The sequence below is a fragment of the Poecilia formosa genome, unplaced genomic scaffold (assembly GCF_000485575.1).
Source record: "Poecilia formosa unplaced genomic scaffold, Poecilia_formosa-5.1.2 Scaffold887, whole genome shotgun sequence".
In the NCBI taxonomy this organism is placed as follows: domain Eukaryota; kingdom Metazoa; phylum Chordata; class Actinopteri; order Cyprinodontiformes; family Poeciliidae; genus Poecilia; species Poecilia formosa.
The window spans coordinates 19,441-35,210 of NW_006800826.1; the positions used below are offsets into that span (position 1 = coordinate 19,441).

Below are 15,770 nucleotides of genomic sequence, written 5' to 3' on the forward strand. Positions count from 1 at the left end.
GGAACTGGAAAAGACCTGGAAGGTGAAGACCACAGTGGTGCCTGTGGTCATCGGGGCCCTCGGGCAGTCACCCCCAAACTGGCTAAAACAGCTCCCAGGAACAACATCAGACATCTCAGTCCAGAAATGTGCAGTACTAGGCACAGCCAAGATACTGCGCAGAACCCTCAAGCTCCCAGGCCTCTGGTAGAGGACCCGAGCTCAGAGGATAAAAAAAAGAGACCACCCGCGGAGGGTGAGAAGGGAATTTATATATATATCAGTGTACTTAAGTACAAGTACTTCGTTACTGTACTTAAGTACAATTTTCGTATATCTGTAAAGGAGCGCAACTACATATTATTCAGATGGATGCGAAAACATAAATCGGCGCCTCGCCCCCCTGTCCCCCAAAGGAAGGTACGTAAGGGTGACGGAGCGTAAGGGCGCGGTGAAGTATATGCGAAGGCATCATCGGGGCGCCACCCCCTCCAGACGGGGTTTTGACGCCCCCTCTGGTGCAGCACATAGGCGTTGCACGCGCTGCATACCCACTTTCTGCACCACTGACTTTACTTAAGTAAATTTAATAATGGATACTTTTTATTTTTACTCCACTACATTTTACAGTAAGTATCTGTACTTTCTACTTCACTACATAGAAATGTAGTGAAGACACAAAAGTGTCGCGTTACTCGTTACATCCAAGTCGCGTTGCGCTTTTTGTCCGTTAAAATGTGAAGTTCAGGAACTTAAGGTGGCGCCTTAAAATCCGAGCAATAACGTGACTTACGTGTCTGTTGTCACCCATCGCCTCCACCTTTACTCGCAGGCGGAGCTCCAAGACATGCGCAGTGGTTTCCTCTGAGCGGGAGAAGATGTCTGTCTGATCGTCAGCAATATAATAGCGCTGTATAAATCATAGATATGGCGACATGTAAAATAAGCAGCGCTTCGCTTTCACAAACGGTGGGGACTTCGTCCAACTTTTAGTGTCACTTCGAAGGAAAGCTTAAAGAAGGTAAGCTCTGTGGACGTGATGCTAGCGAAGCTAGCTGTACTGACTGAGACACATATGTTGCATCTGCAATGAAAAAAAGTTGTCACTCATGCACTGAATTATGGACCTTACCAAGCCCCGCCCAGAAACGCCCCTCGATAGTCCCACGTGGCTGCATGTCTCACAAACAAAGCCTCACGGGGCTTAGTTTCTATGTGTAAACATGGCGTCTTTCGTTTCAACTGAATCTCTACAAAGTATTTCTGAGTCGATTAGTGTAGCCTTTTTGCCGGATTTTCAAAAAATATCAGCGACGACAATGGACAGGGGAACAAACAAGTTCATGTCATCTTTTTTGGACGAAATCAAGGTGTTTGAGCCACGGGATGCCTCCAANAAAGTCACAAGTCAGAACAGTATTGCCTTATTAAATTTTGAACGTGAACTACTAACATACCAGTCAGGATAAAAGCAATGTGTCAAGAGACACAAAAAATGTTTAGCAACAATCCATTAAATTATTCCTTCTGATTAGTTGCTTATGTATTGTCCTGCCCTCTCCTCCCTTCCTCTCACTTTTCTTACTTTTGATTCTTCTGAACCTCGTTTGTGAGGATCCCGTGTCTGTAAACAGAAGGAAAATTTCACAAATGTGTAAGAAATACTTTGGTTGCAGGAAGTAATATTAACTGATCATTGACAAACAAAAAAGATAAAACAATGTGAATGTTATCCATTTAGAGCATAATTAAATACAGGAATACACTTTTTTGTATAAACTCTACCTAACATAGTAACTTCTACATTAAGAGTAAAAGGTGCATAATAATTAGCATGCAAAAATTCTGCACACTAATAGTTGCCCAATATTCGTGCACATGTAGATAGTGTCCTAAGAAAGCCATTTTCACTTTTACTTTGTTAAATACTCAGGTTTGAGAGATTATGAACATTTTGGATTGACAGTGAGTATTATTTCAATAATGTCCCTTATTAGGCCCATATCTCTAAGGAAGGTTTTTAATGTGTTCAATCTGCAGCCGTAATAAGTGGCAATGTACATCAAACGAGTGGTTTTCATCATTAAATGAACTTTTAAGACCCATACAAATCAAACTAAAACATATTAGATATTAGTTTGGTTTGTAATCATAGAGTCCTGTGGTCAGTGTCACAGATCTAATCCATGCTACAACCCTATTGCAAAAATTTAAGGCTCTAAATAAAAACAAGTTTAATGAATTTTTCATAAAATTCTTCTTAAACATCGATGTATTGTAATGGCTCTCAATACAAGTAATGTGTTATTTAAATTGTAATTTTTTAAGTTGCTTTATTTTAAAACCTTTTTTGGTTTATAGCCCGAGAACCTACAGTATGTAGAAATAATAAATATATGGGAAGTATCATAACTTAAACTCAACGTTCAAAGCACCCAGGTTTTCCTAGAAAAATATTTATATTTGCCATTAGCCAATTGATAATGGCAGAAGAGATTACACTCTCTGTAATAGACTTATCGAAGATCTGTAACACTAACGGAGTTGTTCGTTTTATTTTACACTGATCAGATTGGCCAATTTGAATCAATCTTACTGGTTGATATCTCACTAGATCCATTAAGTCAGTAAGTTTAGTTATAGGCTAAACTTCATAAAATTTAGTCTATAACAAAATTTTATTAAGTGTTAAAATAAAGCAGGGTCGAAACATTTATGGTTTCAGAACCGTTTACATTTATTGTATGTTCTTGCAGTTTAAAGCCATGTTATTCCTGTTATTTGGTTTTCCTCAGTTGTCTCTAAAAAGAGGCATTGATGACAGCTGTATTCACACCTAAGTGTTTTTTTTAAAACTTAAGATAAATTCTTAAGGTGCTGATAGTGTGATCTGGAACCGAAATTTGTTTTGTCTACTTTTTCTTAGTTTGCTCCTTTTTAATATGTCTCCAACAATTTTAGGTCTGTTACTCTTAGCTGTATGACTAACTGATTGATTACAGTTGTCAATAAAAATGTATATCTGACAAAAGTGAATCCTTATATGTGGAATAAGACAAAACAGTGCCTCCAACACACTCTCACCCCTCCTGCCTTCAGCAGTTTTCTTCGAAAGTCCTCTGTTGGGTTGTTGAATGTCAGCTTTTCACAGCGGAGATGATTGACAGGCGGATGTCCCTCAAGGTGGAGGAACAGGTCATAATCAAAGCGAACTTTCTTCGGTTCTTCCTAAGAAAAGTGCCAGCCACCAATATGGGGGGAAAGACAAAGGAAATAGCTTAATATTGCTGTTGAAACATCAAGAAACATCATCGAGAAACATCACTATATGTGTCACTTCTTGCATATATTCAGTGAGATCACCTTGGATAATGATTTTCATTTTGATTATTTTCTTCAGTTGCAGGTTTTAATAAATCAAATTTCCTATTTGAAGTATTTCATGTAAACTTCCTTTAATTTATGAGTAACACTGGCTATTGGGTAATATAGCTCACTGTGAAAAGTCACATTTCTTCAAGAATGATGTCAACCTTCTGACAGATGAATAGTGTACCACCAAGATGGCATACAGATATAGGAAATCTAAAACAATAACTGTTTTTGTAATTTTGAATCTGTATTTTCTCATAATAATTAATGCTCTTAACCAGACTGAAATGTGCTTCATTGGTTACTGTCTCTTAATATTACCAGGTGTTAATAAATCCAGTAACTGTTGGGAACCTCTGTCACCAACCGTGGAACACAAGAAGAGCCGCCTGCTGGTTCTTTGAAGCCAGAGTGTTTGCCAATGTGGCAACTCCAGCCTCTCAGATTTTCGTCTGAAGCCTTATGAGTTCAGAGCTCAACTACTTCTGTGTTCTGCTCTATTAGGTATGCTTTGACTCGGGATTCCACTCAGATCATGGTTTCCTCCCTCTTGTTCCAAGCTACCCCCTACTGCGGTCTATGCCCCAAAGCAGCCTCGGCTTACTACCGCTCCATCGCCGCCCCTCCCTAGCGGGTCGCCTGCCCGCACGAGTAAGTGCCACCGGCATTATCAGGCCTCAGCATGCCTGCTGGACTCACGCCTCTCCTTTGTCCCCAGTTTTCCAAGCCAGCCTTCCAGTGTGGGTGTGTTCCTGTCCTGGACTCCCTCATTATTACACTTTTAACTTCTTGTAAATAAATCTAAAGGAACTGTTCTGATCTCCTCATGGTGTTTCTGCAAGTGGATTAAAAAAATTCCCAAAAGCATGACGGAACACTCCGGCCAATATCACCCAGTAGATACCCTCAGGAGAACGATGCCGGAACAACATTCGCTAATCCAGTCTCCTGATTCCGTACTTACAACCCTCGGCGACAAGAGGCCACTAATCAACACCTGGAGCAGGTCGCTCAACGACTGCTAAGATTGCAGCTCGAAGAACCAGCCTTCCTGAAGAAGGCGTTGACAATCCACCAGCCACCCAGCAGCTTTCCACCTCACAAGACATCAGTTCACCTAGTCCCGAGAAATTCTCTGGTGATGCGGGTTGCTGTGGAGGATTCCTCCTCCAATGCTTGCTTATTTTTGACTGCTCCCCGCATTGCTTCCCACATGATGATGCCAAGATTTCATTTATTCTTGGGCTTCTATCTGGGAAGGCACTAAGATGGGCTGAGGCACGCTTCACTGACTATTGCAGTTTTGGCTGCACTTATAAGCAATTTATTGAAGTGTTTAAATCAATTTTTAACAAAGATGCTGATCAAGCAGGCGTATCCTGCCGACTGTGATTCTTGAGGCAGGGGCAAAGATCAGTTGCAGAGTTTTCCATTGAATTTCGTACCCTGGCTGCAGCCTCAGGCTGGAATTCCTGCACGTTAAAGAGCGCCTTCTTTTATGCTCTCAGCGAGCCCATAAAGGATGACGACCCTGAGTCATTAAATGAGCTAATAACTCTAGCGACCCTTCTGGATAACTGTCTCAAGGAAAGAAGGATGCAAAGGAACACAACGGCCTTGGCTTGACCTCTTGTCCTACTACCTCCCAGAGCACCTGTACACAGGCTGCCAAGCTCCCCATCACCAGACCCGGAGCCGATGCAGATAGGCCAAACCCGCTTCTCTCCGGAGGAGTGGCAGCGAAGAATGGATGCCAGCCAGTGCATATACTGTGGCACCACGGGCCATTTCATTGCATCCTGCTCAATTTGCCCAAAACCCCAGGCCCGACGGTCAGACTGGGGAAACTGACGGGTCCCATACTTCATTCTTCTGCTCCCTGTTCTTTGCTTCCCGCTGTCCTGCAGTTTAATAATGACTCGCTCCCCCTCACTGCACTTATAGATTCGGGTTGCGAGCAGAATCTAATAGATTAATCTCTTGTCACCCAAGCAAATTTGGAGACAGTACCTTTGTTGGCACCGGTTAAAGCCCCCGCCCTCGATGGGTGCATGCTGCCCAAGATTACGCATAAGACCAAGCCCCTTCAGCAAATCGTCTCGGGTAATCACCATGAGTCTATTTCATTTTATGTTTTCTCATCATCCCAGACTCCAGTTGTCCTAGGCTTTAGTTGACTCCAGCAGCACAACCCACACATAAACTGGTCTGAGCTTCGCATAGAATCATGGTCTTCACATTGTCTCTCCTCCTGTTTGAAGTCTGCCATCCCTCCAAGTCTCGCCCCCGTGGTCCTTAATGAGGCAGACCCCATCGATTTGACAGGTATCCCTGAGGTTTACCACAATCTCAAGGTCTTCAGCAAGGACAAGGCTCTTTCTCCCGCTCGCCCCCCCACAACTCCCCACCACCGCCCTTACTGCGCCATAGACCTCTTGCCTGGAGTACCTCTTCCATCCAGCCATTTATATAACATCTCATGTCCTGAACACCAAGCTATGGAAAGACATATAAACGAGTCGATCACTGCCGGTATAATCCGCCACTCATCTTCTCCATTGGGAGTGGGCTTCTTCTTTGTCAGCAAGAAGAACGGTTCCCTCCGACCTTGTATAGATTATAGAGGCCTAAATCGCATCAAAGGGTAAATACCAATTCCACTTATCTCCTCAGAATTCGAACCGGTCCAAGAGGCCACCATCTTCACCAAACTCAATCTCTGTAATGCCTACCACCTGATCCACAACCGCCAAGGAGATGAGAGTGGTAGACAGCATTAAGAGCCCACCACTGGCTGAGGGGCACAAAGCAACCAGTACTAGTTTGGACCGACCAAAAGAACCTCTCCTATGTACAAGCAGATAAATGTCTGAACTTTCATCAGTCTTGGTGGTCTCCGTTTTTCTCCCAGTTTAACTTATCCATCCCCTACCGCCCAGGTTCTAAGAACACCAAGCCCGATCCCCTGTCCCGCCAATACTCTCCAGATGGTTCCAAGAAGCTACCCACTCCCATTCTACTTCCCAGCTGCAATGTAGGCTACCTCACCTGGGAAATTGTGGAGGTGGTCAACCAAGAACTTCAGGAAGAGCCTGACCCTGGTAACGGTCCACCAGACAGAACTTGCGTCCCATCCACAGTTTGTGCTTGTCTCATCCACTGGTTTCACACCGCCCAGTTTGCAGCGCATCTTGGCATCAGCCTCACCATTTCGCTCATCTCCCGCTGGTTTTGGTGGCCATCACTACACAAGGATGTTAAGGAATATGGCAACACCTGTCACATCTGCGCCCGTAGCAAGCCGTCTCACCAACCTCCCACAGGGCTCCTCCAGCCACTTCAGATCCCTAAGAAAACCTGGTCGCAAATTGCCCTCGACTTCGTCACTGGCCTCCCGCCGTCTAAAGGTATGATAGCCATTCTCACCGTCATTCATAGCTTTTCTAAGGCATGTCATCTTCTTCCACTCAGAAAGCTCCCGTCCGCCTTCCAGACAGCCCAGCTCCTGGTCCGCCTCCATGGCATCCCTACTGAAGTTCTGTCTGACCGCGGTCCCCAGTTTATTTCTCAGGTGTGGAAGCAGTTCTGTCTGGCTGTAAATGCTAAATTCTCACTTATTCTTGGTCACCACCCCCAGTCCAACGGCCAAGCAGAGCGCATGAACCAGGAGCTGGAGTCCACCCTCAGATGTCTGACCTACACCAACCCGTCAGACTGGAGTAAGTTCCTCCCGTGGGTTGAATACGCCCACAACTCACATGTCTCCACAGCTACCAGTCTCTCCCCATTCGAAGTGACACTGGGCTACCAACCTCCACTTTTTTCAGCAGATGAAAGGGACATTTCGGTCACCTCCATCCGTCACCACATCTGCCGTTGCAGGCGCATCTGGTCTGACGCTGTAGCTGCCCTACAACGCACGGTGTAACAGAACCGACGCTTCGCCAACTGCAAGCGCATCCGAGCACCTCGATTCTGCCCTGGTCAGCAGGTATGGTTTTCTTCTCATGACATTCCCTTTAAATCCTTCTCCAAGAAGCTGGCTCCTAGATACATCGGCCTCTACACCATTGAATCAGTTATCAGCCCAACCGCTGTCCGTCTCAGTCTACCGGCCAGCCTCCGTGTCCACCCCACGTTCCAAGGCTTTCAGGTATAGCCGGTTCAATCTTTGCTGATCTTATATACACTATAATTAAAACTACTCTCTTAAACACATTGATCCCTCATGGGGGACAGTGTATATCTTCCTACATTATAGTTCTTAAAGACAAATCAGAATAGGCAGAGGAAAGCTTTACCAGATCTGGAGATCAGGAATCAGCAGCAAAGTTCTGAGCAGTGGATCTCTAAAAGTTTAACCCAGATTTAGAATACCCCTCACCCCTCAATTCTCCCTGCCACTAACTATTACATATAGCACCATGGTAAATCAGGGCACAATTGAAACATAATAATACTTGGGTGCTGACTCTGGAGCAGTATGCAAATACTTTATTCATTAGAGCAGTGTTTTTCAACCACTGTTCCGTGGCACACTAGTGTGCCATGAGTGATCGTTAGGTGTGCCGTGGAAATTATTCAACTTCACCTATGGTATCGTATTTTCCGGACTATAAGCTGCTACTTTTTTCCTAAACTTTGAACCATGCGGATTGTAGCCCGGTGCGGCTTTTCTGTGTATTTTTCTTCAACCACCAGGGGGCTCTCTAGCAGGAAGTGAATCATTAGAAGTCAAAATTGTAAATCAAAGAAGAACGCGTTAATTTTCCTTTAGAACAACCACATGCTAGCAGCAGGCACGACGGAGAAATGTTTTCAAACTCGTATGATGCAGCTTTTAAGTTGAGGGCTGTCGATCTGGCACTACAGGAGGCAAAGCTCAGTGTGAACGAAACCTTGGTTAGTAGTGGCTAGCGGCGTAATCATGTAATTTTCTTACCACTAGATGGCAGTAGGTACAGAGCATCTTACATTAAAACAAGAGAATTAGTGATGCATGAATGTTACAGCGGTGAGAGCATCGTATCTAGCAAGACTGTGATGACAGTGATGGAAAAGACAGTTAAGCTCAGCAGTAGGAAAGAACATGGGTCCATTTCCCTCAACATGTCTGTGTGAAGTGAGCTTCTCAAGCCTGGTTACTATAAAAACTAAAACCAGAGATAGACTGAGAGCTGTTGAGGAAGAGCTTTGTCTTTCTTCAATTTCTGCCAGGAAATCAGCTGTTTTCATCCAAATATGCACAGGTTTCACACTAGATGGGTAAAATATACAGACATTGACATTTTGTACATGCAAATCTTCATATTGTAACAGTGAAATCTTTCCCAAATATTATTGCTTCTTTCAGAATAAGAATTATTTTCTGTATTCCGGCTATAAGAATGCTTGTGGATTAGTTTATAAAACACTTTGAAGTTTTCTAGATCTTCTTTAAATTTAAGACCACAGTGTTGTGGCCCTGTTCAGGTGTATTTTTGAAGTGGACATGTTACGTGCAATTTGAAATAAGAATTGTAAAATGTGATAAAAATACATTTTTGTGTTTATTTGATTCCTTCTCAAGACACTTTGATAAGAATGACTATATATATAATATAGGTGGATACAGAGTATCTTTGTTTACATTTTTGGTTGGTGGTGTGCCTCGAGATTTTTTTCAATTAAAACAATGTACCTTGGCTCAAAAAAGTTTGAAAAACACTGCATTAGAGTGCTAAATCTTTTCCCCCCCTTAAATAACCAGGTAAACCCTGTTGAGATATAGATCTCATTCTCAAGAGGGACCTAGGCAGAAAACTGCAACACAAAACAACCTTGTTTCTCAAAAATAAACACCACCTGTTAGACATTCCAGGATTTTGTTTTCAATATTTGCAAAGTATGCATCTATGATCAGATTTATTACATTATGTCTTAACTAATACACACTAAGGAAGATATATGAGGTAGAAACTGAATGTCAAAAAGAAATGCACAATCAAAAATAAATTATTTGAAATATTGCCTCTTTCAATAATGGACCCTGCCAAAGCTGAATGATTAATATTTTTTTAAATGCAATTTTTATTACAGAGGCTTCATATTCCATTTTAATTATTGTTTCAGTTGTTTTGTTCGTTTATTTGGGATATTTAACATGTTTTCCAGGTCTAATGTTAAATGTTCTTCAGAAATTAAAGATTATTTAAAATCTTTGAGCAGGTGTACTTGCATTAATATACCATTATTATTATTATATTAGTTAAAAAATGGTGTCACGATGACATGACTATTATTTATTGCAGTAATTTCTGAGGCAATTTATAGTCCAGCAAAATTTGTTATTGATGTAGTAGGCCTTCATATGTACCCTAGTGATACAGATAAACTACATTCTTCACATAATTTGCAACTTACATTCTTTAGGCACAGACAAATCCAGAAAGCAGAATTTTGGAAGTCAGCATCTGATTAAATCCAAACTTCAAAATGATGACTTAAGTTTCACATAATTGATCTTATTAAAATTACCTTGTTTTTGAAATAAACTTCAATAGGTAAGATGAATCCAGCATATCCAGACTCCTCCACTTTGTATGGAGGATCCTTGCATACTGAAAAGAGAGAGAGGTTTATTAGAGACCACCATTTAAAATAAGAATGCCAAAATAATAAGAAAAGAGGTTTTCATTTCAGGTGAAAGGAAAAATATTGAGTAGTTTTGCCAATAAATGCTTGGGTCAGACTCTGTAATCTTAGTCTGATTAAGACTCCTGTCCCCAAGCAGCCACTACAGTTCATATCATAGACATTTTGAATGTAGAACAGGAATAGTTTGTCACAATGCAAACTTTAAAGTTGATAAAAAGCTAATACATAATATGAATGACCTGATTAAAATAGTTGTAACAAATTAGACATTTCTTTAAGTTGGTTCAAAGAAACATTTATTTTCAATGTGGGAACACTGAGTAAACAGATCTCAGTGTAACTGAGGGGGTCTATATGGTTCAGAAATGACCAGTAACTGAAGATCCAAGACCATTTAGTGCTTAGTAAAATTATCCTTTGACAATTTGCTGTTTGTGACTGGCTGTCATTTATCCAAGCAAGTTCAGTGTTTGCTAGAAATGCTATGATTGAATGAAAAAGATATTTTTGTTTTTGGCTGGTGATGTGGCTCATTTACATAAACTTTGTCAAGTTGCACAAAGAGGAAAGCCAATGCCCAAACACATATTGAGCGAGTGTGTGTGAGATGCAAACATATTTATTCACAAAGATATATGTGCTCACCTCAGTCTCACCGCACACTGTGGTGGCACAAATATAACGTGATAAGCAGAAAGTTGCTCTTATGATGTGCTAACGTAACATCCATTCTAGCCAGCATTTGATTTATCTAGCTTAATCTCGGCTAACGTTACAACGTAACCGAGCGGTGACTAGATCAAACCTGTATACCCAACAATATTTTGCACACAGACATCAAAAGGTGACACAGAAATAAACAATATATCAGCATATGGGTTGTAAGACACCTTGTGTTACTCTCCATAACATACAACATGATCATGTAGATGTTGAATGAAAGTGGCTCATAAATGAAGACCTGAGGATCCCCAAACTCCTGTTCATGTTTTTCAGTCCCATTTTCAGTCTTATCAGTCCCTTAAACTCTAAATATGAAAATAAATAAATAAAATTAAATAAAAAGCAAGCAACTTCCTCTGGAAATCCCCCAGTAAGAAAAGAGAGTTCAGCTGTGCAATTTAATCTCAATATGCATACAGCTGTTCTGAAAAGGCCCCAGATGTTTATTAGAGAACAGTAAACACTATCACCATCACCAGGGATATTAAGTATTTTGCAGTTGCTATTTCTAGACAAAAAATATACAAATATCTGTTATTGTGTCTGTAATGGTGTAATAATTGAAGGCTTTTGTTGCCTTCAATTATTAGAGTATGTGCAGAGACCATGAACAAGCAAAAAAGTATTGTGACCTGATATTTCCGATTGGAATTAGTGGTTAATTTATTGGTTGACAGATAAATCAGCCAACCAATAAGTCAGCCCTGATTTCCTTAATTTGGGGAGATCTATGATCCGGTGATACTTACATGTGAAGTTGATTTCATCCATCGATCTTGTCTACTTCAACAAAGGTCTAAAATTTAAACATTGTCCTCTTCTGCTCTGCCATGAGAGAAGTTTGACTGATGGACCAACCCACCAGGTCATGTCTGCAGGTTTGGAATTAACAATAGGAACTTCACTGTTGCCAAATGTTGCGACTTTTTTAATATAACTATCAACATTTCAGACAAAAAAAATCTGTATCGGCCAAAATCAGAACCGGCAGGTCAGACTTTTTAAAGATCGGTGATCTGTGATCAGCCAGAAAACTGGAATTGGTGCATCTTTGTATACTAGATTTATAGAAACTTTTCTCTTGTTGTCCAGTTGTTTGGTGTTCTTGTTGTCACATAAGACAACCACAGATCTACATCTCTTCCTCAGTAAACCCAGAAATTACAGTGTTTGAGTTTAGCTATAAAAATTTATGGTTCTGTTTTAAAAACTTCCATTGAATATTATATCTCAATGAGCTTATATGCTTTAATAAATCAAAACTTCTCCTTAACTTGTTAACATCAGAGCATATTTAATATGTCACTGTTGCTTTGCTTTCATATATTATGTAAATAACAAAGCCACTTAATCTGGCACTCTTTTCTCATGAGATCTCATTAAATCCCTTTTCCACAGCTTGCCCTGAAGGAGAAACAGAAAAAAGCAATGGCTTAAATTAGAAGCAGATCCTTTAAAGCTGATGACAAGGTCAAGGCTTCCCCGTTGTATACCCATGGGACTTAAAAGACAAACAAACTCTGACAGAGCTCAGGTGTTTCCCCCTAGAGGAGTGTGTTTGTCAGAGTCCTTCCCTATAGACTCAACAGAAAAAGCACCAATTAAACTTGCTTCTGTGGACCTCTGAGATTTTTTCTTGGGAGAAATGGTGAAAGCAGGTTTCACCTTTGGCTCCCATTTAAATTATTTGGGTATCCCATTTGGGTCTCTACTGCTTCTAGAAACAATCCAAGTGCTAGAAGAAAACATCCAGCACTGGCACTATGTTAATGTTTTTTGGTTTCTTTAAGATGTGTCGTTTCGAAAACCTCCCAGTTCAGTCACAATCGGAAGCCACTGCCCATTACCTAACAACCAAAAAAAAAAAATCAGCTGGTATTTGGCAAAGCAGGTAATATGTAAGTTGGGGTTAGGCCATTTGCTTTGGGTATGCATGCTAATGAGGCATGATAAACAAAAATAGACTAAGTTCTACATGACATTTGGTATAAAAGCAAAAAGGGAGGCAGAAATAATAGTACGTGTCAGGTTTCACTACTCCTTATCCTCTTTACGGGTATAAGAAATAGTGATGGAGGAGACCACAAGAACACCTTTATTTAGTGTTTGTGTCAGCATCATTTTATTTGTTAGTATACTCACACATTTAACAGATCTTTAGGACAGCAGCAGTGAAATGCCTACTGAACAAACAAAGGTTGGTGATGATTATCTGAGTGGGTCAGGTTTAATTGGGGCCTTCACATAGCAATGCATATGCATGCATTGCATGGCAGGCACCTATTGTTCTACACCCAACAGACAGAAAGACAGACAGAAAGACAGACAGACAGACAGACAGACAGACAGACAGACAGACAGACAGACAGACAGATAGAATTTCATTTCTTTTTGTTTTTCTGATGTTTTTCTGCTCCTTCCACTTTCTACTATACATAGATGTAGCATTTTTGTGTTTTTTTCCTACTTCTTATGCTTTGTTCAGATTTTTTAAAACTAATTTCTGTTTCTTCTAATTTATATATTTTACTTTTCACCTCTTTCAACTATTTCAGGTTTTATATTAATCTCTGCTTTTGCTAATTTGTATTATTTCTTTTGGTATTTTTATTATTACACTCTTCAGGTTTTTTTTCTTTTTTTTTTTACTAATTTCTGATTATGCTAATTTTTGCAATTCTTTAGCTAAATATATTATTTATTATTTCTGGTTTTTATGCGTCCGCTAATTTAAGCTTATTGCTGTTTCACTATTCAATTGTTTCAACTATTTCTGGGTTTGCACCATTTTCCTCTTGTGCCAATTATGCTCTTTTTAAAGCTCTGTTTCACTTTTTGACTTTTTCAAATAATTCATGTTGCACACAAACTTCTGCTTCTTCAGCTAAATTCTGGTATACCTTTACTAAGTTTCATCACTTGACAAAGGATTTCTACAATGTATGACTGTAGCTTTCTTATGCTTTTTTTCTACTTCTTATTCTTTGTTCTCAAGTTTCTTATATTTCTCTATCAATCATTATGCAAATATGCTTCTTTGGCCCATTATGCTAAGCTTCACTTTTTCAAATATGTCTGGTTGTGTACTAATTTCTCCTTCTACTAAATTTCTGTTTTTTGATTTGTTTCACTGTTCAATTGATTCAACTATTTGTATTTCTTCTGCTTTCTTCTACTTCTTAAGCTTTTCTCTACTTTTTCTGGCATTTCTGCAGCAGTCATACTGGCAAATATGCATTCTCACGGCTGTTTCGCTAACGTGCGGTGAGGTTCATAGCTGGTGAGGCACCGACTTAATTATAATCGGATTTACAAACCTAGACCCTGCATGTTATTGTTTACATAAGGAAATTTCGCGCATGCGTAAAATCCTGGAGGGCAAAAAGGCTATTCCTTTACATGTCATCAATAGCCGCGCCACCGCCGCAGAATAATTCCGTTATCTCAGTCAAACTTAGAAATGTAGATATTACTAATTTCGTGCAGTGCTTAAAAGCAATGGGAGAAACTACAACTCAAAACCACATCTTTCTTGCTCTCTGTTTCAGCACAGCTACTGTTTGGCTAGCTCGCCGTTACCGTCTCTTACTCTGCAGTTGAGGAGTCACAATGTCTGGGTTCATGAGCGCCCCCAGCGATGAGGCACGAGAACTGCCTGGCTCACCTCGAATCTGTTCTCTGCCGTTTATGATCGCTCCTCATCACACGAATCACGTTACACACTCAGTTGGTGACAATAAAAACACAGTAAATTAAATACATTTCTAAAACATAATTTAAAATGTATTCATAGCTTAACACTTCCCACTTTGACATAATTGGATTCCTGCATGAAACTACAGGACTGTCTTAGCGCTCAAGTAGGCGGCTAGGAAGAACTGCTTATGAAATTTAATGTTAATAAGTGCGGGAAAAAGAATAAAAAGAGCTGTCAGTACAGATGTGACCATGACTCTGAGGTGGACAATTTCTCCAAATGCCTTCCTATGCAGACGGGCATGCTTTTGTGTGTGGGGTATTCTCCTGTTGCAGGCAGCCAATCAGAAATTACGGAGCAAGTAAGGGAATCCCAAACAAGAACAGCTGACAGCAACCAAGAGTCCGGTGGACGTTGGAGAGGGAGGAGTGCAGTTGATATGTGGGAAAAACGTGAATAAATGATGACAATAAAAGAATGTTTAGAAATATATATTGTGCCATCAATTGGAAACATTCTCTTGATTTATGTGTTCCACAAATATATGCTGATTTTTTTCATGACAAATTTAATACTTTCGCCTTTTGAAAACAGAATATTAATCCCAACTGGGCATAGAATCTGGCTCCTGACTGTAGCGTTCTAGACGTTATTTGGCAGGCTGTGAAGACGCTGTGAGCACCGCATCTATAAATACATTCGATCCAAGTCGCCGTTGTTCATTCTCAGCAACGGCGGTGTGTTGACGACAAGTAAGTTTTAGAAAATTTCTTAATTTCCAGCTTAATTTCTATGTGTTTCGAGCTTCATGTGAATGTAATAATAACAAATGAATAACTATTCAATGGAAGTAGAATGTTACAATTTATTTATTTTTGCTTCATGATGTTTCAAAGAAGTGTTAAAGTCAGTTATTAGATTTATCTTTTCTCCTGACAAATTTGTACTTTTTTCACTTGGAAATTCTGGAATTTTTTTCCGTTTAAAGACTTGGATATTACAGTGTTTTTCTAATTGTGGAGCCGGGAACCGCCCACTTGAGTTCCGTGTTGGGCGCATTTAACTGTGCTAAACGGCTGGGTAGTTTAGCAGGCCAGCCCACTGAGTTCCAGCCAACAGCCTTTAACGCTTAGTTGTAACGGACACCCGGGTGAGATTTAATGGCCGCTTTTAAATTGGTGGTGCCCGAAAAAAAATAAAAATAAATAAATAAATAAATAATACATCCAATAACTAACTTCTACATTTGTAAAATTTCTAACTTAACGGTATTTCAGCTTTAACGGACGCACCGGTTTTAACGGCAAGTTAAAGCCGGTGTGTCTGCACAACGTCAAAGCCTCCGTTGGACAGAGGCAACCTG

At 40.4% G+C, this 15,770-nt stretch overlaps 1 protein-coding gene across 1 annotated transcript in view; it reads right to left on the reverse strand.

The window, feature by feature from the left end:
- mllt3 (MLLT3 super elongation complex subunit) overlaps positions 1-10,008 on the reverse strand; it is a gene marked incomplete at its 5' end in the record, with an annotated part of 29,448 nt that extends 19,440 nt beyond the window's left edge. The window contains 3 exons of the mRNA XM_016667059.1: positions 1,565-1,603; positions 3,064-3,207; positions 9,868-10,008. Of these exons, the coding sequence (XP_016522545.1) occupies positions 1,565-1,603; positions 3,064-3,207; positions 9,868-10,008 (324 nt within the window). The remainder of the gene's footprint in view (positions 1-1,564; positions 1,604-3,063; positions 3,208-9,867) is intronic.
- Positions 10,009-15,770: the final 5,762 nt, after the last annotated feature.